Raw genomic sequence first — 23,459 nt, forward strand, 5'->3', positions numbered from 1 at the left:
AAAAATAGATTCGAATGAATGCACCTTTTTTGTACTGTTTTTTTTTTTTTTTTCGCTGTAACAGTCCTTGGCTGTTGACAATAAGAGGGAGTCCATTTCCTGGTCTCTCCTTCAGAACAGCGCGCTGCTTCAACAGGAAAGAGACGCACTTCCCCTCGCAGACCTGTAGGGCACATTCCTTCCCCTCACCTCCAGCTCGAGTCGGGCCCGGGCCGGGCCGAGGCGAGGCCCGTTAGATCACGTCGGCTCACGCGGCTCGAGGATTGGCACGCACAGACCTCGTGGAGGACGCCGTGGCCAAGAGCTGTTCGGCCGAGAGGCGATGCTTTCGAGAAAAACAACAATGCGCGTGTTCATTGGGGGAGAATCTGAAAGGCCTCTGTCCCCCCCCTCCCTCCCTCCCTCCACTGTGCGAGAGAGAGAGAGAGAGCGAGAGAGAGAGAGAGAGAGAGAGAGAGAGAGCGAGAAAGAAAGAGAGCAAAGAAGAAAACATTCAAAAGGGGAGAGGCGAGCCAAGCTGTAAGCGGCCAACTCAATCCCCATGTCTGCCCATCAGTCGCACTCCAGTGCCATCCTCAGCAACTGCAGCCTCTCCACGGAGACACACACACACACACACAAACGACACACTAGCACGCACGCACACACACACACCCACTCCAGACCATAATAACCCCCCCCCCCGGCTGGCTCGCCAACCCAGCAGAGCCCAGAGTCCTCAGCGCTGGCTGCTGATCTCAGCAGCGACGCTCGACCACTGATTTATCGCCCCTTGAGAGAGCAGGCCGGGTCCGCTCAGGCCTGCGTCGTCCATCCCCGCGGCGTCCAGTAATCGCCACATGTAATCTTCATTAATCTGTGATGTCAATCCCGGCTTTCTGGTTACTCCCTGGCAAGAGTAGGACAAGGCAGAGTCCAGCGCCAGAGAAAGGGAGACTGTAGACGGCACCGCCAAGTAGTGTGTGTGTGTGTGTGTGTGTGTTGGGGAGGTTAGTCAGGACGAGAGTAGGAAGAAGGATGCTCGTGGACAACGAGCGCAACCTTCAATTACAGCCAAATGTGTGACACCACTGGCTCAATTATGGCTGTCTGAAGGGCTTTTTTGTGCTGCCAAGGAGGAATGGGACAGGGATGTTCCCCCCGGCATAAGTCAATGGAGCAAAATATGTCCTCAGCATAGTCAGTGATGAAGCGCGCTCACACATACACACACACGCACACACACACACACACACACACACACACAGGAGTGAATTTAGAACTACAACGCCAACCAGTGTGAAGGCAAAGTCGTCAATTTCTGCCCTCTTTGAGGTCGAGACTTGACTTGACGACATTCATTTAAAGTGGAGACAGAATTTCCCCCTAATGATATTTAGTCCGGATAACAGCAGCGGCAGCAGCAGCAGCCAGAGAGGTCAAACCAATTCCAGTTCTACTCAGGCATGCATCAGCATCGGCACAGGCTTCCTCCTCCGAGACGCTTGGTTAATTTAACACTTTCAGGGCCCGAGAACGCCCATCTCTTTTTGGGAGAGAACAGGCCGCTGTCACCCCCCTCGGAGGAGATTTATGGGTCTCGGATCCTGCGGCGGACGACGACAAGAACAACAAGACGAGTCTGGCAGTGCGTGTTCCCCCCAGAGGGACGGGACACATAGAGGGCCTGATAGTCGCTAATGAGCATGTTCTTTTTTTTTTTTTTTTGCGGTTGTTGTTCTAAAGGTTCCTTCCTCCCACTGCGCAAGATGAGCACGGAGGAGAAAGCCACCACGTCAACGCAGTTGACCGGGTATAACAAGGGGCCAGTGCATGTCACTGGAGTCTAGACTTGGGTCTCCAGGCATGCCGAGACAGGTGCTTGTGGGTTGTTTTTTTGGGGGGGTAACATCACCCCCCTACACACACACACACACACACACACACACACACACACACACACACACACACACACACACACACACACACACACACACACACACACACACACACACACACACACACACACACACACACACACACACACACACACACACACACACACACACACACACACACACACACACACACACACACACACACACACACACACACACACACACACACACACACACATACATACATACACAATCTTTCCACAGGAAAAGAAAAGGAGGGGAATGTAATCAATCACCCCAACACATCGAAGCAACCTCTGTCCTCCCACGGACATCAAGATGTCCACACAGACGCCTTCCAAGGAGGGCGGACAGGTCGCCCCAAACATCCATCTTTCAGAGTGGCACTGCTCCGGCTACCATTGCGAACATGACAGGCAATTCTACGGACGCTCCCAGGAATTCCCCTCGGAACACATCTGGCCCTTTTGTGTGTGTGTGTGTGTGTGTCTGAAGGGGGGGTTGTGTTGGGACATCTCTTGATGTCTCACTTTAACATTTGGGGATTTCGGGCTTCCAAGCTCTGTGCAATAGGAAGAGATAGGACTTGCGGCTGCTACATCCAATTTGACCGGGGGAAACAACAGAGGCTGTGTCTTTAGGCATGCTAATGAGGGGCTGAAGGGGTGGGGGGTGGGGGTGGTAAGAGTGTCGAGGGGCAGAAGAGGTCACATCAAAGAAAAATGAGTGGAAAAAAGAAAAAAGAAATTGCAGGGGCTATGAGAACCACTGGGAAAGGGAGGTGACATTTGCTCTCGGACTACCCCCACCAACCAGACCAAGTGTGTGTGTGTGTGTGTGTGTGTGTGTGTGTGTGTGTGTGTGTGTGTGTGTGTGTGTGTGTGTGTGTGTGTATGAGTTGGTGGTGGTGGTGGTGGTGGTGGGGGTCTGGTTGTGCAGTGAACAGTGTCGGGCTTAGTTAAATCGCCCCTTTTCACGGGGTCTGTGAGAAACCTTTTCTCATCAGCTTGGACGACCCAAAGGCAACGTTTTGCTTTTGTTCCTCCAGGTCTTCCCAAGATCCCCCCCGCTGACACCACCATCCCTGCTATCATCCCCAGGGGCAAAGACCAAAGAAAAGGAAGAGAAGAAGGAAATCAGATGGGAGGTGGGAGGTGGTGGTTAAAAAAAAAAAAGAGAATAATCCAACCAACAAACCACACCCAACAAACCACAACCAAAGAAAACTTGATGCAGAGCTGGTTTCTGGACCTGGGTGTCGATTCGAGAGCCACAGATTTGGGAGCGCTTTTTGTCATCGGAAACCCCCCCCCTCACAACAGAGCCCCCTCCCGCCTCTCCAAGCCCCTTAAGCCTGTGACCTCTCTGCAAACAAGCACATTTGATGTGACTCTTGTTTCGACTGCCACAATTGCCCTTTTTTCTCCGCTCCAAAAGCTTTTCACAGCACAAAGGCGGACAATAGCTTTGTTAAGGAGCATTGTCGGAGGTTGGGGAGGTAAGACAAGACACCCGGGCTGACGTGCTCTTCGAGCCCTCTAGCTAGTAAGCGATATTCCGAACGGAGGGAACCTCCCTTCCTCTCCCTCTCGCTCCCTTTCTCCAGGATCAAGGGCTTTGGGTTTTTTCGAGGGAGAAATAGTGTACGGCGAGAAAAGAAGGGGTGGGGTAGGGGGGTAGACAACAACAGCACCACACGCTGAGCCTCTTTTTTCTTTAAAAAAAGAAAACAAAAAACAAAAACAAAAACAAACTTCAGCTACCAGCTATTAATGATGAGCTAAAACGATGAATGAATGAATGAATGAATGAATAGATGAATGGATGAACGAATGCTGGGACACAGGGGGTGTGGGGGAGGGGGCCTGGGCAGACCGTCACAGGTGCATGGCGGAGCCGAGAGATGCACCCGCCCGAGTGGGGCTTTAACACCGAGCACTCTTGGCCAGGCAGTACGCCACAGTCACCCGTGTCAGCGCGCACGCACACACACACACACACACACACACACACGGCCCATTTAGCATTCTGCTACTATGCCAACAGAGTCATTAACGAGGCCCTGACAATACAACAAACCCCTCCCCTACGGCAACCAATTAAAGCGACGGGGTCTGACTGTGCACACCTTGCTGTGTATGCTAAACACACACATTAGCATTACACTATCACAAGAGATATGACAGAGAAATGCACACACACACACACACACACACACACACACACACACACACGAGAGAAAGAGAGGTCATATTAAATAGACTGCCTTCACATTTTTTTTTTCTTTTTTCACATTTCTACACGAAACAATGTCCTCATTTTAGGCTCACATGTTAGACCAAATAAAACCTCTAATAAGAGCTTGTGGTACTAAAGAAAGGAACAGAAAAAACAGAACGACCAGAACTAAATAACAGCCTGCAGAGAACCAAACAGAGTAACGGACCAGAGAGACAGGGAGGCTCTTAGAACATGCAGTGAGCCCACTCACTCCAGGGTGGAGAGGAGCACAGTGTTGGGGCTGCACAGGACGGACAGGCACCACATATTCTGCATGAAAGGCAGGCCTGCTGCCAGCTCTCCCGCTCTCTCTCCATCTCTCTCTCTCTCTCGCTCTCTCTCCATCTCTCTCTCTCTCTCTAACGCTCTCCATCTCTCTCCATCAACACTATCTCTATCTCTCTCTTCCCTGCCTACCACTTCCCCTGCGAAGTGGGCACACTAGGCTTCCCAGAGGACCCAGCCTACATCAGCCACACACACACACACACACACACACAATAACTTTGTATCCCACTTTTCAACAAGTAAAGGAAAGACAAGTTAAAAGTAAAAAATGGAACACGCTGGAAATGAGTAATTGTGATGCGCACGCACGCACACACACACACACACACACACACAGTTCTGCTTGTGATAAGTTCACCAGTCCAGTAGGCTGCAGACCAAGCTAATAAACTGAAGAAAAGGGGAAATAAAGGATTCCTGAACAATACTGATGTCATGTCTGTGAAGTGGACTCACCCAAACAGGAGAGTGCATCCACACTAGTCTTACCACCATGTTTCGAATCACTTCAAAGACCCGCAACAAATAACAAGCCAGGCTCCAAACAAGACCACCACAATCGCACGTCTATTTGACCTAATAACGAAAGTGAAACCACCGGAATGAACTAAGACATGGCGGAGAACCAATTCCAGGCGGTTCCTGGGCAATTTACTGTTTACACTGCATGGTCCGTTCCCATGCCATGCCATGTCCTTGTGCTTTACAGTCATTGACTTGACCTGACACACACATTGCCTGCCCCCCCCCCCCCCCCCCCCCACACACACACACATCCCCTCCCATCCGAACTCATCCCCCCTTCAACAGGCATCCCAGGCAGCAGAAGCCAGTGGCTACAGCAGCCGCAACAGCAGCAGCAGCAGCAGCAACAGGGGTAGCAGCAGCCACAAGCTGTGCCGCATTACCATTTCAAACAGGTTCAGGAGTCGAGAGGGAATTACGCTGGGCCGGCCGCAATGCACTTTAATTACAGCCGCACCTGCACTCGTCTCGTTTAAGCCACCAGGGCCGAGGCCAGCAGGGGACAAGCACGGTGGGCATTAGCGAAGGGACGGACACACACACACACACACACACACAACGCAAACAAAGGAGGTGGTAACACAATGCAATCAATTCCTTCCCTTGCACCCCCAGGATTAACAGGGCACCCAAAAGGAATACAATCAGAGCCAAGCACTAAGGAGGGGACCTCTGCCACCATGATTGTCAGATGGGAGAGGTATTGGTGAGGGAGGGAGGGAGGGAGGGAGAGGAAGAGGAGGAGGAGGAGGAAGAGGATGAGGAGGACGTTTTTGAGAACGTGGAATAAAACTGCACCATGGAGAAAAGGCCGGTGCTGTTGGACAAAAAGAAGCCCCATCAAACAAAGTGGACCTCACGGTGATAGCACCTCACCATCAAGCCCCACACTCCTCCTTCACCACTCTTCTGCCACTCCACTCGTTCTCTCAAGCCTCTCCCTCTCTCCCTCTCTCTGCTTTCAGTCTTATTAAAAAGGAGCACCACAGGGGCCTGGCCCACCAACTTTCATGCACTCTCTCTCTGAAAGGAGCCAGCCAATCCCTGCCCTAATCCACCCCCCCCCCCCCTCTCCTCTGCCATCCCCTCTAGGGAGACAGCAAGTCAATTATAAATCACCCAATACAATTATGTCCATCACCAGTGGCCCAGTGCATTTAACCTAATGGGAGCACTTCTCTCTTTGACAGCCCAGTGGGCAAATGTTCATCCTTTACCTCCTGGTGGAGAAGAATGGGAACCTACCCCCTCTACACACACACACACACACACACACACACACACACACACACACACACACACACACACACACACACACACACACACACACACACACACACACACACACACACACACACACACACACACACACACACACACACACACACACACACACACACACACACACACACACACACACACACACACACACACACACACACACACACACACACACACACACACACACACACACACACACACACACACACACACACACACACACACACACACACACACACACACACACACACACACACACACACACACACACACACACACACACACACACACACGTCTGACCCAGGTCCTGTGTGTTTGCTTGGGCACAATCTACGGTCAACAAGGTGGTAGAACAACACACAAAACATAGAATAAAGAAGAATAAAAATAATAAAAACATACATATAATAATGTCATTAATTAATCATGTACTCAACGTCCTCTTTGAGCACTGTTATTATTATTATTATTATTATTATTATTATTATTATTATTATTATTAACAAAACAAACATCTCCAATGAAACAGAAACAGAAACCACTCAGCCAATGCCTCCGAGAAGCTTTGCACAGAGGAAGAGGATCGCTTGGGGAGGCCACTTAGGCTTCCTGGCAGCTGGAGGTTAGGAAGGGAGGAGAGAGAGACAAGATAAAGGAGAAAGACAAACTGCTGAGTAACTCTCTCTCTCTCTCTCTCTTTCTCTCTGTCTCTCTCTCTCTCTGTGTCTCTCCACTGGTTGACGCAGACAGAGGAAGAGGAAGAGCGACACATCCGACTTGAATGAGCCGGCTGTGGGGGTGGTGGAGTGTGTGTGTGTGTGTGTGTGTGTGTGTGGGGTGGGGGGGGGGGGGGGGGGGCAGCAGTCAGGCCTTGCTAGATTGTATTATATATGTATTAAGAAAGAAATGCCTGAGGCGCATCAGATCCTAATTGGCCAAGTCTCTCGGCTCCTAAAAATATCCCCCACATGACTGAAGCAGTTGAGATTGGATGGGTGGAGGGAGGGGTGGGGTGGGGTGGCGGAGGAGGAAAATGCAGCCTTTAAGTGGCCTTCCTCCCTACTTCATGGGAAGAGGTTGGAAAAAGCCCCTGTTCACACAACCTCCACCCTTCCCGCCCAGGCAGAGTCAGAAAAAATGTTTACTGAGGTGGCAGACAAAAAGCTATTTTGTTCACATCAGAGAGAGAGAGAGAGAAACGGAAACACAACATACAGATTCTCCCAGATCGCACACTTCCTGAACATAACCCACCCCCCTCAGTCCCCAACCCTCTCCCCTCCCCTCTGTGGGGGGGGGGGGGGGGGAGGAAATCGATCAGGGATGCTACTGCGCCATCATCACTCCAGCCCATTAAGGCCCCATTGTACTGGCAGAGAGGGCTAGTTATTGCTCAGAATGGCCGAGTGAAGCACACTACATTCATCAACGAGCCAGGGCTTATTTTTAGCCAAATGTGAGGCTCGTGTTTTAATTGACTGCATTACAGTGGCATAATGGCCTAGATTTGACCTACTGTCTCCGCGGAGAGACCCACTTCTGCGGCTGGATTATTCCATTTAACGTGGAGTGGTGTGCTTCCCCGAGACCCATAAAATAACAACACCAAACAAAAAAAAAAAGAGCTAGAGGTTTTTAAAGCTTCCTTTCACGTCCAATTTCCTTGAGAGTGCTAATGGGATGGCCACTAATTGTGACCCACATGCTCAGGTACGGAGAGTGTTTCCAAAACGACAGGGTCCTTTCTAATCCAACAATCCCCCACCCCAACACACACACACACACACACACACACACACACACACACACACACACACACACAATCCTCACTGGCCACCTGTTCTGATGTTAGACTGGACAATTACTGCTCTTTGCAGAAGAAAGAGGCTGAGCACAGAGGCAGCTGAGACCAGCTAATTACACAATCAATGGTGTAATCACAAGAATGGACCAAGTCCCCTCTTACCCTCTACACCCCCCCCCCCCCCCCCCCCCCCCGGCCCCCCGGCCCCCCGGCCCCCTTCTGTCAGCCCTCAACCCATCTTTCCCAGGTGAGTGCAGCAGCTCCAATGAAAGACTGTGCGTGTGCGTGCATGTGTGTGTGTGTGTGTGTGTGAGACTGAGAGGAGGCGAGGAGCAGGGAGGGAGCAAGCACACGGAGGGCGGCAGATAATTGTTTACTAAAGGCCTCTGTGACGGTCTCCTAGCAACGGTCCTCGCGAGCTCCCAATCAGGTGTGGCTGACGCTGCTGCTGCTTAGCCTTGAAGCGCTATTGCCCCCTCGGCCTGACGGACGGCTGCAGCTGCTGGCTCTCCACTGGCCAGACTGATTTTCTCACACCACGTTTGGACGAGTGCAGTGGTCGGAGAGAGAGAGAGAGAGAGAGAGAGAGAGAGAGAGAGAAAGAAAGAGAGAGAGAGAGAGAGAGAGAGAGAGAGAGAGAGAGGGTGAGTGAGAGAGAGACAGAGAGAAAGAGAGAGAGCAAAAGAGCAAGAGGGAAATTGAGACAGGGAGAGAGAGAGAGAACTCCATCTATTGCCACTTTGAAACCATTAGGCAATCAAGAAAATAGAGGGAAGAGGATAGAAGAAAGAAGACAGGAGATGAAAGAGAGGAAATAGACGAAGAGGTGAAGAGCACAGGAAAAGGAGAGAAAGAGAGAGAAAGAGAGAGAGAGAGAGAGAGAGAGAGAGAGAGCTAACACAGACGCCGTTCAATGGGGATGCTAGACTGGACCTCTAATGTTTTCACCTTATCTGGCCTCGCCATCTCTCTCTGGCAGCCGTGATGTAAAAATCTGCTTACAAACAGTCTGTCTCGTTCGCTCTCTGCGGCTCGCAGGCGAGTGACCTCATGTGCTCAGAGCTGGCACACCCTCCAAGTCAAGTTCAAATGCCAGCTGTCAACAAAAGGTGGACACTTCACATACTCTAAACAGCACGTTACAGGCTTCCAGGCAATGGCCATATTAGACACTAAAACCGTAGTCAAAGCAAATCTAGGCGACCGTTATGAGAGGAACTAGCACACAGTAGAAAGTTCCGGAAATAAAGCCATATATACTGTACGTTCCTCTTGTAGGCTTTAATGGGCTTTTATCACGATCACTTCGGAAAAAGAAAACTGGAACACGGGCTCCCACATGCAAACATACACTCGCACGCAAACATACACGCAGGTCGCCGGTAACAAAGCTTTTGAGCAGATACGGTTACCCCCCATCCTCTCAAGACTGACAGCTGACCGGGGTGATGATGGCAAGAGGCTCCCTTTACCCGGTCTACTTGAGCCTGCAATCCCCGAGCCATGTTTAAAGGGACACCGCACTCGCACTAGACACACACACACACACACACACACACACACACTTGGGGCTGCTCCTAAGACCAGCTTCGAGGCACCTCTGGGACACAGAGGGAGGGGTTGGATGGTAAAAATTAGAAAATAAAGTCTGCCCTCCAACAGGTGGCAGACTCGCCTTCGAAAACCTCCCTTTACACACACACACACACACACACACACACACGCACGCACACACACACACACACACACACACACACACACGCACACGCACACACATCACTCCTCCTTAACCTACCCCCTGCACCCCATAGCTAGCAAGAGGTGCAAGATATCCCTTTACAATACAGGCCAGATGCAGTTACAGTGAGTGCACATCAAACGGATGTCCGGAAGTGGCGTCGGAGACGCGGAGAGGGTGGAGGTGGAGGGGAGGGGAGGGGAGAAGTGCGGTGCGGTGGGGTGGGGTGGGGTGGGGTGCTTGGAAGACATTCCACCGGCAATTTCATTAGCTTCCAAGAGACGCCTCCGGAAACCGCCAACCCGGTGTGGCAAACGAGACAAGAAATTCAATATTGGGGATTCGTCTGACAAAACAAAACACACACACACACGCAAACACAAAACATACACATACACACACACACACACACACACACACACACACACACACACACACACACACACACACACACACACACACACACACACAATTGAGGACTGGCATCAGTCAGTGTGACGCCACTGGAAAAACTAACAAAAAGATAAGAACACCAAGCAGACCAGACAACCACCAAAGACCCCCATAGACTCGTTCCTCATCCGTCTCCTTCGCTGAAAGTAAACACCGAGAGCGTAAGACGACAGGTGCACAAGCCTAATTTGATGGATTTGTGTGTGTGTGTGTGTGTGTGTGTGTGTGTGTGTGTGTGTGTGTGTGAGTGTGTGTGGCAGTTGTACGCTGCAATGCTGTTTGATAGCCTTGTTACACATTAACCAGCAACTGCAATTATTGTAAATCAGGAGCCATCAAGGGAGAGGGTAGTTAAACTGAAGCACCCTCGCTCTGCAGATGACTGGCTCAAGGTGAGTCTTCTAGTACGAGGCCGGGCAATTGTCCAGCTCTGACAGTCAATACTACACAAGTTTTTTTCCCCCCCGAAGTTATATCAGCCTGAAACACATTGAGCTGCATCTGACATTAGATATTGATGCTGGTAACTCATCCATTCAACTGTGTGGCATCATGCAAGGTTCCAGAGGTGCTGGTGTAATTGTGTAAGACAGTGGTAGCTCGGAGAGTCAGGTTTCACCGATCACTGTGGCTGAGGATTGTACAGGTGTAATACAGGTATCTGATGTACTGCATCAACCCAAGCAATGCCACCGACACTTTTTGTTGCATTAAGTGCACACTTGGCTCACAGGCGCTGATCATGTGGACGCTTAGTGGAATACGGTACAGGGCAGGCCTGATTAATACATGAATCAGCCTTATAAATATATTACAAGCTGGTAGAATTTAGGAGGCTGTGCGTGTGCGTGTGCGTGCTAGAGTGTGACGGATCTGACTCAGTTTCTTGTTGGCGCTCGGCACGACTGCCAAAACATATGACAGACATTAAACAATATGGTCATTGCCACAAGCACTCACTTACTCATACGCACACGTAGCCACGAGCTGTCTCCCGCAGTCAGTCAGTCGGTCGACCAGCGCTGAGCCATGCGTGGCCACCGAGTCGGCACAGACAGCGACAGCACATCGCAACAGCCACGGCTGCCAGGGGATATTCCGCATCGTCACCATCACCTCACATGCACTTCCAACCACGAGCACAAAATATTCGCCTCGCGAATGGGTTTCTGTTACCATATAATCTGCGTCGGCGATATCTAGGTTAACTACATACTTGGCACACATTACTAAAAAGACAGCATAGGGCATACAACTCGAAAAGCTGCATGAGTGCTTCACCGAAACCCCCTCAATTCGCCGCCCCCTCTCACAAATACGCACCCCAAGAAAATAGATGGCTCCTGTTGTTCTATACTGATGTATTAGGAGTAAATGAATCAAACGCGAGCCATTTTCTAGCAACAGTCACAAGTTGAATACTATTAACCACACTAGTTTTCTCCCATGTACAGCCAAGTCTGTCTGATCCAACAGCCACAAACAAGAAAACCTCTTTGAAGACCATAGTTTGCCTAAATTATGAAGCATGTAAACATCGTAACAGAAACTATTTGCATACCGTGGCTGAGGGTGCATCGACACATTATCTCAATAACAGTCGCCTTATATTATGACATCGTGCATGGCTAGAATAATTAACTGTATTAAAACATGAAGCAAGTATTTTAAAAAAATCACTTACCGGCCAGGCGAACTGAAAGGGTATTGTGATCTTCCCAGACTCGTTAATAACTCGATTATTTTTAGCATTCTTGAAAGAAATAATATTTCCACCGAGAACTTCAGTAGATCCTTTGCCGAACGTGCACTGGCCATTGGTTGCGACTTCTGTTTGGTACTCCTTTAGGCAGACTGTAAAGTAAGTATCGCACTCGTCCCGGCTACAACGATCCTGAGAGTTCCTAGAGCCATCGCAGCATTCCCCGTCCAACAACTCACCGTTTACATTCTGTACGGTAATCAGCTGCAGCTCGAAATAGCCCGAGGACTGGGACACCTATAAATAACATTAAAATGGAACAAAAATTACCCAACAAAAACAATAGGCTTCAAACAGTGGCATGCATAAATAAAAACAGACGCAATGGCAAGGACCGGGCACTGGCAAGTGTATATCAACCATTTACAGAGCTAAGATTGATCAGTGCCGATTGCTAGCTAACGTTAATAACGTTGTGCTTTGTGTTACACCGTGGAGCGTTAGGCTACCTTGTACATAGCCTAAGGTTTCAGGTTCATAATTTTGATATCACTTAGCCAGCTAATTCTGCTTAGAAACTGAGGCTCCCCCAGAGTCACTGTCGACAGCAAGCGATCAGGCAATTGCATTAGACTTCAAACTCTTGCATAAAATTAAGAGCAAATTATTTCGGTCAAATATGACAGCAGACAGAGTGCTACTTCGAATTCACATCTCAACCTTGACAGTCAAATTGTGCGATCACATGCTTTCACTGACGGCTGCGTAATTCAATTATCGATTAATATGAACATTTCCATTTTTGCTAAATGGTAAGACCGATCACATATCCCACAACCATTAACTTTCGACTCCAGGTTACTTTGATAATCATGAAATCATTTGAAATTATATTCGAAAACAGCAGCGGTGTTCTTACCCTCGTCCATATCGTCAACAGCAGGCACGCTGTTAAAAGCCAATTGCTGCTAATCCTTGTACAATTCCACATGCCTTTGATTAATTAGGAATACGGAATATTATGCCAAAAATGGAAAACAGCCGTTGACCGGCGACAGGATCCTCCGCTCCTGACATGCAAAATTCACAAGCGTGGTATTAGCACGATGATGGTCCAGCTACAACACACACTCCCTCCGACAGATCACTCCACAGCAACTGATATCTTTTGCAGCTACTGCACGCTGAGGTTATCTCCCGTGATTGGCAGCTGAATAAACCACTCACATAAACCACTCCGTCTTCTTACATTTGGGTAAAGACCGTTTCTAAGCCAACCACAGAAGTGGGGGCGGAGTGTGTCCAAAAACTTCTCTAGCCTCTGAATTGACGTAGACGCAATTGAAGATGTTCTTGCAAATTAATTAAATAAATACATGTAGGCCTATATATTTTTTTATTCTTCTGAGAAAATAGACGGACTGGCAAATAAAATAAACAATAAATAGACTGACTTATGTGTATGATATCTGTGAAGTTAGGCTATAATCATAATCTTCCACGAGGCTAACTAGGCTTTCCAATGGGCACACATGTTTAAGGCATAATGTTCAACTGATAAGAGGTCAGAAACCAAAATGCTACTCAAATAAAAGTGAAGCTACTAAACACAGTAGGCTTAGGTTGTATTAAAGTCTAAATTCTATAAGCTGTGATTGTATTTCACAAATTCCTAGGAACATGAAAGACAAAATGCATTAATGACCATCATAAATATAGGCTAGTGACTTCTTTAAAACACTAGATTTAATGTCTTCCATACCCAAGCTTGTATTTTTACACCTCCCGCCTTGGTCGAAAATGTTCCACTACAATGCAACAGCAGGATGCAGTCCTGTTCGTTCTATTGGCCTCGCGGAATTGAGTAGGTGTGAGCGCCCTCTTCCGTACGGTAGTGCACTACCGTTGACTAATGCTGAGCTGTCTAAATGAGATACCCCACCTACCCACAATCTGTAAAATCAAGATAAAACAAAACGGAGCTGTAATTTCAACGATCTGTCGCAACTGACAGGTGCAACATGTTGACATAGTTGATAGCTGTGTAATAAAATATACAACACCTCTTAGTTTCTCAGTTGCAGAAATATCTTAAATATAACTCTCAAGATGATTGTGCAACTTGACTGATAATAGTTCATTCTTTCTGCATCAAATCACAACAGTTTCCAGTACAATCTTGTTCAAATGCATGCCTAACAAAAACAACAGCCCATGACTTTCTTGTCTCTTGAACTTATCAGTGCATTTGACAGAGGGTGTCTGGGTGGACCGAGTACTCAAGTGGACACCCTGGGGGCAATGACAGACCCAGGTAGTGTGCTGAAATGGGCTGGGTACCCTCTGCACTGCACGGCACACACTGCAGCACACTCCTGGCGCCCTTCAGAGTGCCGTGTCATTAGGTACCGTGTAAATAAGCACACAGATAGCGCAGGCGGCAGCCCTCGCTCACCTCAACTGGGAAATTTCACACGCTGTCACAGCAGCACACAGCTAACAGGGTGGTTTGACTGACTCTCTTCTGACTCTCTCCCTCTCTCTCTCTCTCTCTCTCTCTCTCTCTCTATTTGTGTCTCTCTGTCTGCTGTGTCTCTCTTCTCTCTCTCCCTCCGAGAATAAGAATAAGTGAGAGAAGGGAAAAAAGTGTGTGTGTGTGTGTGTGTGTGTGTGTGTGTGTGTGTGTGTGAATGAAGAAAGAGAGAGAGAGTGGACGAAGAGAGAGAGAGAGAATATGAGTATGAATGGGGATAGGCAGTGAAAAGGATTATAAGAGGGGAGGAACGGATGAAAGGGGATAGCAAGTTTTGGTGGTGGTTGGGGGCAGGGAGATGATGCTGTGTGTGTGTGTGTGTGTGTGTGTGTGTGTGTGTGTGAGGACAGGAGGAAGGCAGGGTGGGGTGTGTGTGTGTGTGTGTGTGTGTGTGTGTGTGTGTGTGTGTGTGTGTGTGTGTGTGTGTGTGTGTTGTGTGTGTGTGTGTGTGTGAGGGGGGAGATTTGGCTGTATTTTTGAAACCCTCAGGGAAAGGTGAAGTGGATTTCTTTGCTCATCTATATTTCATTGGGCTTCCCTAGGAGGACCAGCGCATATAAATGTATAGCCCCCCCCCCTACACACACACACACACACACACCTCAATTCCCTTTCATCTTTAATCATCGCCTTGACCCACTTTGAACGTTCACATGTACCTTTACTGATGAGCAGCAATAACAGGGTTTTCTGTTGGGGGGATTGTACGATAAGTAGTATAAACAGAGGCAGGGGTGAATCCTCGAAACCTCTTATCACCGTAATTACACAGGATGGGACAAACCTATCTATCCATTCATTTACGTTTATTCATTTAGCAGACACTTGTATTCAAAGTGACTAACAAAATAAGGATTAATGTTCAAGCTACATTGCAAAGCTGGAAAAAACAGGCAGAGGATGAATGCAGAAGTTTAAAGAACTAGTCAAAGTGTAGTCGAAGGACATAGTGGTAGACGGGGAAGGGGTTGGAAGAAAGTAGACGAAAGGAAGAGAATAAGTGCATGTTAAGTGGATGGTAAGTGGATGTTATGTGTGTTGGGTTGTTAGGTGTATTAGGAGAGGTACTCTCAGAAGTGTTGGGTCTTCAAGAGCTTCTTTCTAGGTACAGCGGGATGCCCCTGCCCTGGTAGGTCGTTCCTAGCCTGGAAATCCAGAGAGAAAGATTTAGGGTCTGCCTCTGGCTTGTCTTTATCAGATACACCGATGTGATTTGTGCAGCTCGGCTCCAAGGGCAGGAGTAACGAGCATCATTGCTGATTGCCAGAGTACAGAGTTACATTTAAATTTTGCTCTCGTGAGAACTCTAGGATTCTAGGGTAGGTCGTTCTACCATCTACCAGTAGTAGGCCCAACTACTAATCTGGTTTGCCATGGGATCGCAGTGCCAGACGACGTTCCTTGGAATAAAGCAGCGATCAAGGAGTAACATTAGCCTTTGTGAGAGTATTTAAGTAAATGTAGGCCCAGCAATCACTTTTGTGTTGTACAAGCAAGCATTGGTAACTTGAATTTGATGCGGGCGGCTAAGGGTAGCCTGTGGAGCTGAGCAGCAGTTACGTGCCCTTTTTGGTTGACTGAAAACCCGACATGCCGCCACCATATCCATCCATCCATGAAGAAATGGCGCTCATAAAACAAAAGGTTGGCCCCTTTTGTGTGTCTGATGATGATCACAAGATGTAAATCAGTGCTAGGATGTTAGCATCCCTTTAATGGTTAATGGTTGCTAATGCTAATGGCTGAGTGCTCTGGTCTGTAATGTTCCTCATGTTGTCAGAGAAACCATGGAAGTGTGGGCCTTGTTTCCGTAGCGATGGGGCTGTGATGATCTTCACACTCTACATTAGGGCCGGCAGGAAAGGAGAATGAGGGGTCGCTGAAAAGTGTGAATCAAACACCTCATTATGTTTGTATAAAAACATATACATTTCAGCAGCTTGCTTACAGCATTTACAGTGGTCAACATGTATGACACGAAATGCTCAAATGCAGAATCAAAAGCTATATGACTTTTTGGACTTTCTTTGTTTGAAATGAGCTCAAATGTCCCAGTGTGGACACACAGGATTGCTGGACAACCATGGGATATAATCTTCATTCTGTCTAAATCTCTGAGCAAGGCCTAGCCTTTCATCAACCAGAAGAGATCTATAGATTTGGAGTCTAGTATGAAGAAGATAATCCTAATTAAGTATAAGTATAAGTATATACTTTTTTTTATCCTGTGAGGGAAATTCAGTCTCTGCATTTATCCCAATTTGTGAATTAGTGAATACACACAGCACACAGTGAATACTAGGGTTGGGTATCGTTTGAATTTGAACGATTCCGATTCCAATTTCGGTTCCTTGTTTCGATTCCGGTTCCTAACGATTCTCGATTCCGATTCTTGTAAGAAGAAGGGTCAAAAAAGTTTGAATATTTTAAATGAGCTAGCTAACCAACGGTCTTTCTGAATGACACAGTCTGATCTATTCCATCAATTTAATTCTATGAACTTTTTAGTTTTTATGAACTTTACTATAAGTTTCTCACAGGGCTGTTTTCAACTACAATATAAATATCAAATCAATGAACTGTCGTCTTGCTGCCTCAGCTCGGTTATGCAAACACCTTCTTCGTTGGTGTTTAGCGGCTTCTTCTTCTGGTTCGTGGACTGAGAATCGATACTAGGAATTGAAAATTAAACTTTTGAACGATTCCGGGAAAATTGGAAAGCTAGTCCCGGTTCCCATCGATTCTCGATTCTCGATACCCAACCCTAGTGAATACACAGTGAGGTGAATCACACATTAACACAGAGCAGTGAGCTGCCTGCCCAACAGTGGCGCTCGGGGAGCAGTGAGGGGTTAGGTGCCTTGCTCAAGGGCACTTCAGCTGTGGACTGGTCGGGGATTGAACCGGCAACCCTTCGGTTATAAGCTCAAAGTCCTAACCAGTATAGGCCATGGCTGCAGTACGTGACTAAATCTCAGGCTAGAATTAACTTGACTTGAGTATTTTGTAGTTTTCAATAAGCCGAGAGGCCTAATTTGGAATACATCAAGGAGTCAGACTGCTCATGATTTAGCTGTCATATCAAGCAATGCTTCAGGCTGTAATAGAAATTGAGGTGTCACTTGGCTTGGCTTCTTGAGTGATATGTGGTCTGTCCCATCCTATAGGAAATATTGTCGAAATATATAGATTCATGAAAGAATGCAGATAGATGTTGTTCTGCAGTTAAGCCATTTTTAACTCCATCAGCAGAGAGAGTGTGACTACCAGAGACCAGAGAAGCAGAGTCAGACTGCTCATGATTTAGCTGTCATATAAAGCAATGCTTCAGGCTGTGCTAGAAACTGAGTTGGTGGTTTGGCTTGGCTTGGCTTCCTGAGTGACATGTGGTCTGTCCTATCCTATGGGCAAATATTACTGTAAATAGATTTAAACATTTAAAGAATGCAGAGAGATACTGTTCTGTAATTAGCCCATGTTTAGCCTGCTCATGAAAAACAGCATAAAGCAATGCTTCAGGCTGTGCTAGAAACTGAGTTGGTGTGGTTTGGCTTGGCTTGGGTTCCTGAGTGACATTTATTTGGTCTGTCCTATCCTATGGGCACAATATATTACTGTAAGATATAGATTTAAACATGAAAAGAATGCAGAGAGATGTTCTGCACTTATCCCATGTTTAACTCAATCAGCAGAGTTCAGTGTGACTACCAGAGGATGACTGCAGACGTTTAAAGAACTAGTCAAAGTGTAGTCGAAGGAGATAGTGGTAGACAGAGAGGGACTTTGAAGGAAGTAGAGGAAAGGAAGAGAGGAAGTGCATGTTAAGTGCATGGTAAGTGGATGTTATTTGTGTTGGGTTGTTTGATGTATTAGGAGAGGAGGCCCTCTCAGAAGTGTTGGGTCTTCAACAGCTTCTTTCTAGGCTGGGTGAACCCAGCAGGGGCAGCCGTGGTGTACTGGTTAGTGCATCGGGCTTGTAACCGGAGGGTTGCCGGTTCGATCCCCGACCAGTCCACCACGGCTGAAGTGCCCTTGAGCAAGGCACCTAACCCCTCACTGCTCCCCGAGCGCCGCTGGTTGGGCAGGCAGCTCACTGCTCTGGGTTGTGTGATTCACCTCACTGTATGTTCACTGTGTGCTGTGTATTCACTAATTCGGTTAAATTGGGTTAAATGCAGAGAACTGAATTTCCCTCACGGGATCAAAAAAGTATATATTCTATTCTATTCTATTCTAACCCTGCCTGAACTTCCGGGGAATTTGAATTTCGCCCGGCAGCTCAGGCTGGAAACCAGCAGATCTATCTCCTCTGTTTACTGCCAGAACCTTTGGCTCCAATCAGAAACTACTACTAGCTTATCCAAATGAGGCACCGGATCGTTGGTCTGATTGGTTAAAGGACTATCCAAGCATACAGAGTCATTTGAACGATGCCTATTGATCATGCCTCTTGTGCAGGAGAAACAAAGCGCAGCCTCCCCAGACTAATGATCAATCTTAAAAGATTGAGTTTATATGGTGAAAACCAGACTAGCTTCTTTCTAGTTTGAGAGGGAAACCCCGCCTCTGATTGGTCACTCCACCATCAGAGAGCAGTACAACTACCAGTCTACTAGTCTACTAGACTACAAGACTATGTTTTCAAGTCTCAGGCTAGAATTAGCTTGACTTATGTATTTTCTATTTAGCTTAGGACAGTGCACTGACAAAGTGAATTTTGGGCAGGAAAGATGTTTATGTCAAGAGGCCTTTATCGGAACAGATCAGAAGTCAGACTGCTCACGATAACAGCTGTAATAAAGCAATGCTTCAGGCTGTACTAGAAAATTGAGATGGTGTGACTTGGCTCGGCTTGGCTCCCTGAGTGATATGTGGTCTGCAAAGCAAGAGAATGCACGCACATCTAAATAGTGCAGGTGCAAATGTAGGCAAATATTACTGTGAGATATAGCAATGCTTCAGGCTGTGCTAGAAAATGTGTTGCTGCATGTAGCTTAGAACATGTGTTGCTGCTGCTTTCTGCGTGATAAGCGTTCTGTCCTGTCCTATAGGCAAATATCAGTGTACGTGAGCTGCGGAAGGGTGTTAAAAATTCACTTTTTAAACTTTCTGTAATGAATTTATGAATAAATAAATATTATTATTTTTAAAAGTTTGGGAACCGCTGATTTAAAGAATGCAGAGAGACATGCTCTTCTGGCAATCCTATAACTCCATCAGCAGAGTTCAACCCATTTTTTATCTCTATCAGCAGAGTGCACCGTCCCTGCCTGCTCCACACATTCTCTCAGCTACTGTGGTTCCAGAGGTGGAAAACTCCAGCTTCAGGGAGTAAGTCCTACCTGTGCCAACCATTCATTTAAACCAGCTTGATTCTAGCACAACTCTTCAGGTAGAGCAGCTAATGGATGAGATCACCTGTGCTTTGTTTTTATTTTCTATTATGATCTTTTTATTATTATTATTATTATTATTATTATTTGTATTACTATTACTCTTTGCCCATATGCTTTTATCTGCTATAATTACTGTTTGGTTTTTGTTTATGTAAAGCACATTGAATGACCTCTGTGTATGAAATGTGCTATATAAATAAACTTGACTTGACTTGACTTGACTTGTGCTAAGTGCACAGGTAGAACCAATACATGGTTGGACTCTTACTCTCTCTGAAGCTGGAGTTTTCCACCTCTAGTTCTAAGGGATACATCTACAGTAATGGTGCTAGCGGCGCCTCTTCTCACTCTTGCACTAGTGCTGCCACAATTCTTCCACCATTAGTCTTGAGCGGGCCTCCTCTTCCTCATTACAGCCGTGAGATTAGCAGATCGTTGTTGTGGTAATGATGTAGGCTGCGGCTAACTCATCACCAGGAGCGCAAGTTAAAATAAACCATTCTGCGGCCGCCCGCATTCTGGTGACGCGCAGCTATGAGGAAATGGCATGACACAAAGCCGGAGGAATCTGACTCTTCATGTTCCAATCCTGAGAAAAAGTCCATGTGACAGTCATTCAAGACAGCCTTGTGAACTGAGGTAATGGAGTCCAACCTCCAGACAAGAGAGTCTGTAGCTCTTTTCTATCCGCAGAGCACAACTCCCCCAGTTCTGAAATACAGTAGCGCTAGAATAGAACCATGTGCTGGTCCCGCTGGTATATATTTATAAATCTGTTACCACCAGCTTCCAGCACCTTTCCCAGGTAGGTTCAAGGTGTTACTGTGCACCTTTGCCGTCTCATGGGAATCGGTGAATGTGCATATTTGCAGTGAGGCGTGAACATGAGGGCGTGCAGCACCTGACAGTGCGGTGTCATGTCTTACCCCTTAACTATCTATCTCTGGCTGACGGCTTATCTTACCGGAAGCAAGGCTTCCTCCCACCCTACAGCTTACTCAGGCCAAGTGGATCTCATCAGAGACAATGGACGCCCTCGCTTTGTGTGTGTGTGTGTGTGTGTCTGTGTGTGTTTTGTCTCAGCTGGTATGTGTGAAAGAATGATTACATCTGAGCGAGATGAGGAATAGCAGGTGCATGCACCACTTATAGTGCTTACGACTTCCATTCAAAACACACACACACACACACACACACACACACACACACACTCTCTCTCTCTCTCTCTCTCTCCTTCTCTCTATCTCTCTCACACACACACACACACACACACACACACACACACACACACACACACACACAGCACACTGGGTGTGTGTTTTCTATTTCTAAAACAACCCAAATTCTTTGCTCACTCTCTGAGGGCTTACTGATACACACTGATGAAGTCATGTAACGTCTTGACGGGCATATAGTAGGAGTCTTCACCGCCTCCCTCGCGATAAAGCAGTGAGGTAAGTTTTTAGTGCAGAGAGAGGGAGAGAGGGAGACACACCTCGTTAAGTTCCCTCCCGAGTTCCCTCCAAAGGCAGCAGCTGCACACATGCCCCAGCATTTATCTTTACAATTGGGAATTTTTACAATGGGCCGTATCAACCTTGACACACAATGGTGGGGAAAGGCCATGCCAGGGTTCAATAGGAATGAGGGAGCAAACCTCACACAATTGCACTCCTGGGATACTCTGTTTTTCTCTCGTCTGACCGTCCTTTGGGTCAAAGGCTTTTTTTTTTTGGCCATTTGATTCTGTGTTTTCTTCCTTTTTTTTCTTTCTGTCATTTTTTCATTAGTTTTCTCATGCTTTCTTTCTCACCATAGACGTACTGCACTGACGAATCATTGTATGCAGATGGTGATGCGTCGCCTTCTTGTTAGAGAATCAATTGATTGAGTGAGGGCACACAGTGGATTATCTCAGCCTTGAAATGGATCCTTAATTTTGTTTGCGATCAATAATACTTGAGTTCTTTTTTTGTCATTCTGCTGCGGACACCAATTGATTGCCTCGTGCTAATTGATGAATGGTCTAATTTATTAGCATTTAATTGTTTTCCCTCCAATCGATGGTGATGATCAGGGACTCTACATCGAAACACCTGCATATAGTCAACATCAAAGCCCAGACCAGAAAAACGAAATACTGCTGGTATTTTAAAAGGCCTTAGAAGGCTCTCAAAATTAAACAAAACGAAATCTCAATAATGAAAAGTGCCTTCTCAAGGGCTCTTCAGCACAGTTCACATTTCCTGCCAAGTTCACTACTCATATCACCCACGAACATGGGGTGAACATAATAAAAACATCAGTAATTCAAGTACAATGCTAGTGTCTTAACAGATCAGTTCAAAACACAAGACACGGCAAAAGAGTGGTAGTTTGTATCTATATTTGACATTTATTATAAAACATAAACACAACTACCAATCTACCCATATGGATGGATGGATGGATACTGTATGTAGACATATATATATACAGTAGTACACACACACACACACACACACACACACACATACAGTATATATATATATACAGTCCAAGGTGCCATGAGCAAATGGATCCCCTTTGATCATCATCTTATGTCACATTATTGTAACCTCCACAGACTAACAAGGGAGCCACTGTTTTCCTTATATGGCTCCTTGCTATCTTTGGCTTGTTGGGATGAGGATGTCCGTCCTGTTCATGACATCAAGAGACTGGCTGAGAAGTCCTCCGATTCTGCAGAGAGCCTGTGCTGTCCTATCGAATTTCCCATGTTTTGGCTGCCCCCGGAGAGGAGCGACGACATTTGCTCATCCAGGAAATCCTACAACTGGCTCAAAATGGCAACTCCCCGTATTTTTTTGGCATGTGCTTTTCGTGTGTCATTTTTTTTTTTTTTTTTTTTTTTTTTTTAAACCACTTTAAAGTTTCGCATCCGTCTCAAGGTTCAGAGAGGGTTCACTAAGTCAAAGGGTGCGTGCACACACATCCCACTCTCCTGTTCTACGTACTGTTCACTTGCTTTCTCTCTCTTTCTCTCTCTCTCTCTCTCTCTCTTGTTCTTCCTCTAACCTTATCTGTACGCCTTCCTGTAAGTTTTTCTCCACTTTTTTCTTTCTGTGTTCCTTTCTCTCTCTCTCTCTCTCTCTCTCTCTCACCCTCTTCCTAAGTCCTTAACAGAAAGGGAAGCAACTGGTGTGAGAGAAAGAGAGTGATAGAGAGAGAGAGAAATGGAGAGAGAGGGAGTACGACAGAGAGAAAGCAAAGGAGAGAGAGAAATAGAGAGAGAGAGAGAGAGAGAGAGAGAAAGAGAGACCGGCTCCAAGACATACAGGGGGCTGCCGCGGAGCAGCCTCATCTGCAGGATACAGCGCTCATAAATATGGCTGGGATCTGGAGATAAGTGCAGCGCGGCCCTGTGGTATCAGACCGGGTCAGGGCCCTCCGCCCGCCTCTAAATCACGGCCCGGGTAATCCCCGTCACTGGGCAGGGGCACCAGCAGGGAAGGAAAACACACACTCTCTCTCTTTCTCTCTCTCCCTCTCTCTCTCTCACACACACACACACACACACCT

General features: G+C 47.0%; 1 protein-coding gene across 1 annotated transcript in view; it reads right to left on the reverse strand.

Moving 5' to 3' along the window:
- Positions 1–13,104, reverse strand: part of jag2b (jagged canonical Notch ligand 2b) — a 58,262-nt gene extending 45,158 nt beyond the window's left edge. The window contains exons 1-2 of the mRNA XM_062550268.1: positions 12,889–13,104; positions 11,952–12,266 (exon numbers count right to left, since the gene is read on the reverse strand). Of these exons, the coding sequence (XP_062406252.1) occupies positions 11,952–12,266; positions 12,889–12,960 (387 nt within the window). The 5' untranslated portion in view covers positions 12,961–13,104. The remainder of the gene's footprint in view (positions 1–11,951; positions 12,267–12,888) is intronic.
- Positions 13,105–23,459: the final 10,355 nt, after the last annotated feature.

Source organism: Sardina pilchardus, chromosome 12 (genome assembly GCF_963854185.1).
Source record: "Sardina pilchardus chromosome 12, fSarPil1.1, whole genome shotgun sequence".
Lineage (NCBI taxonomy): Eukaryota > Metazoa > Chordata > Actinopteri > Clupeiformes > Clupeidae > Sardina > Sardina pilchardus.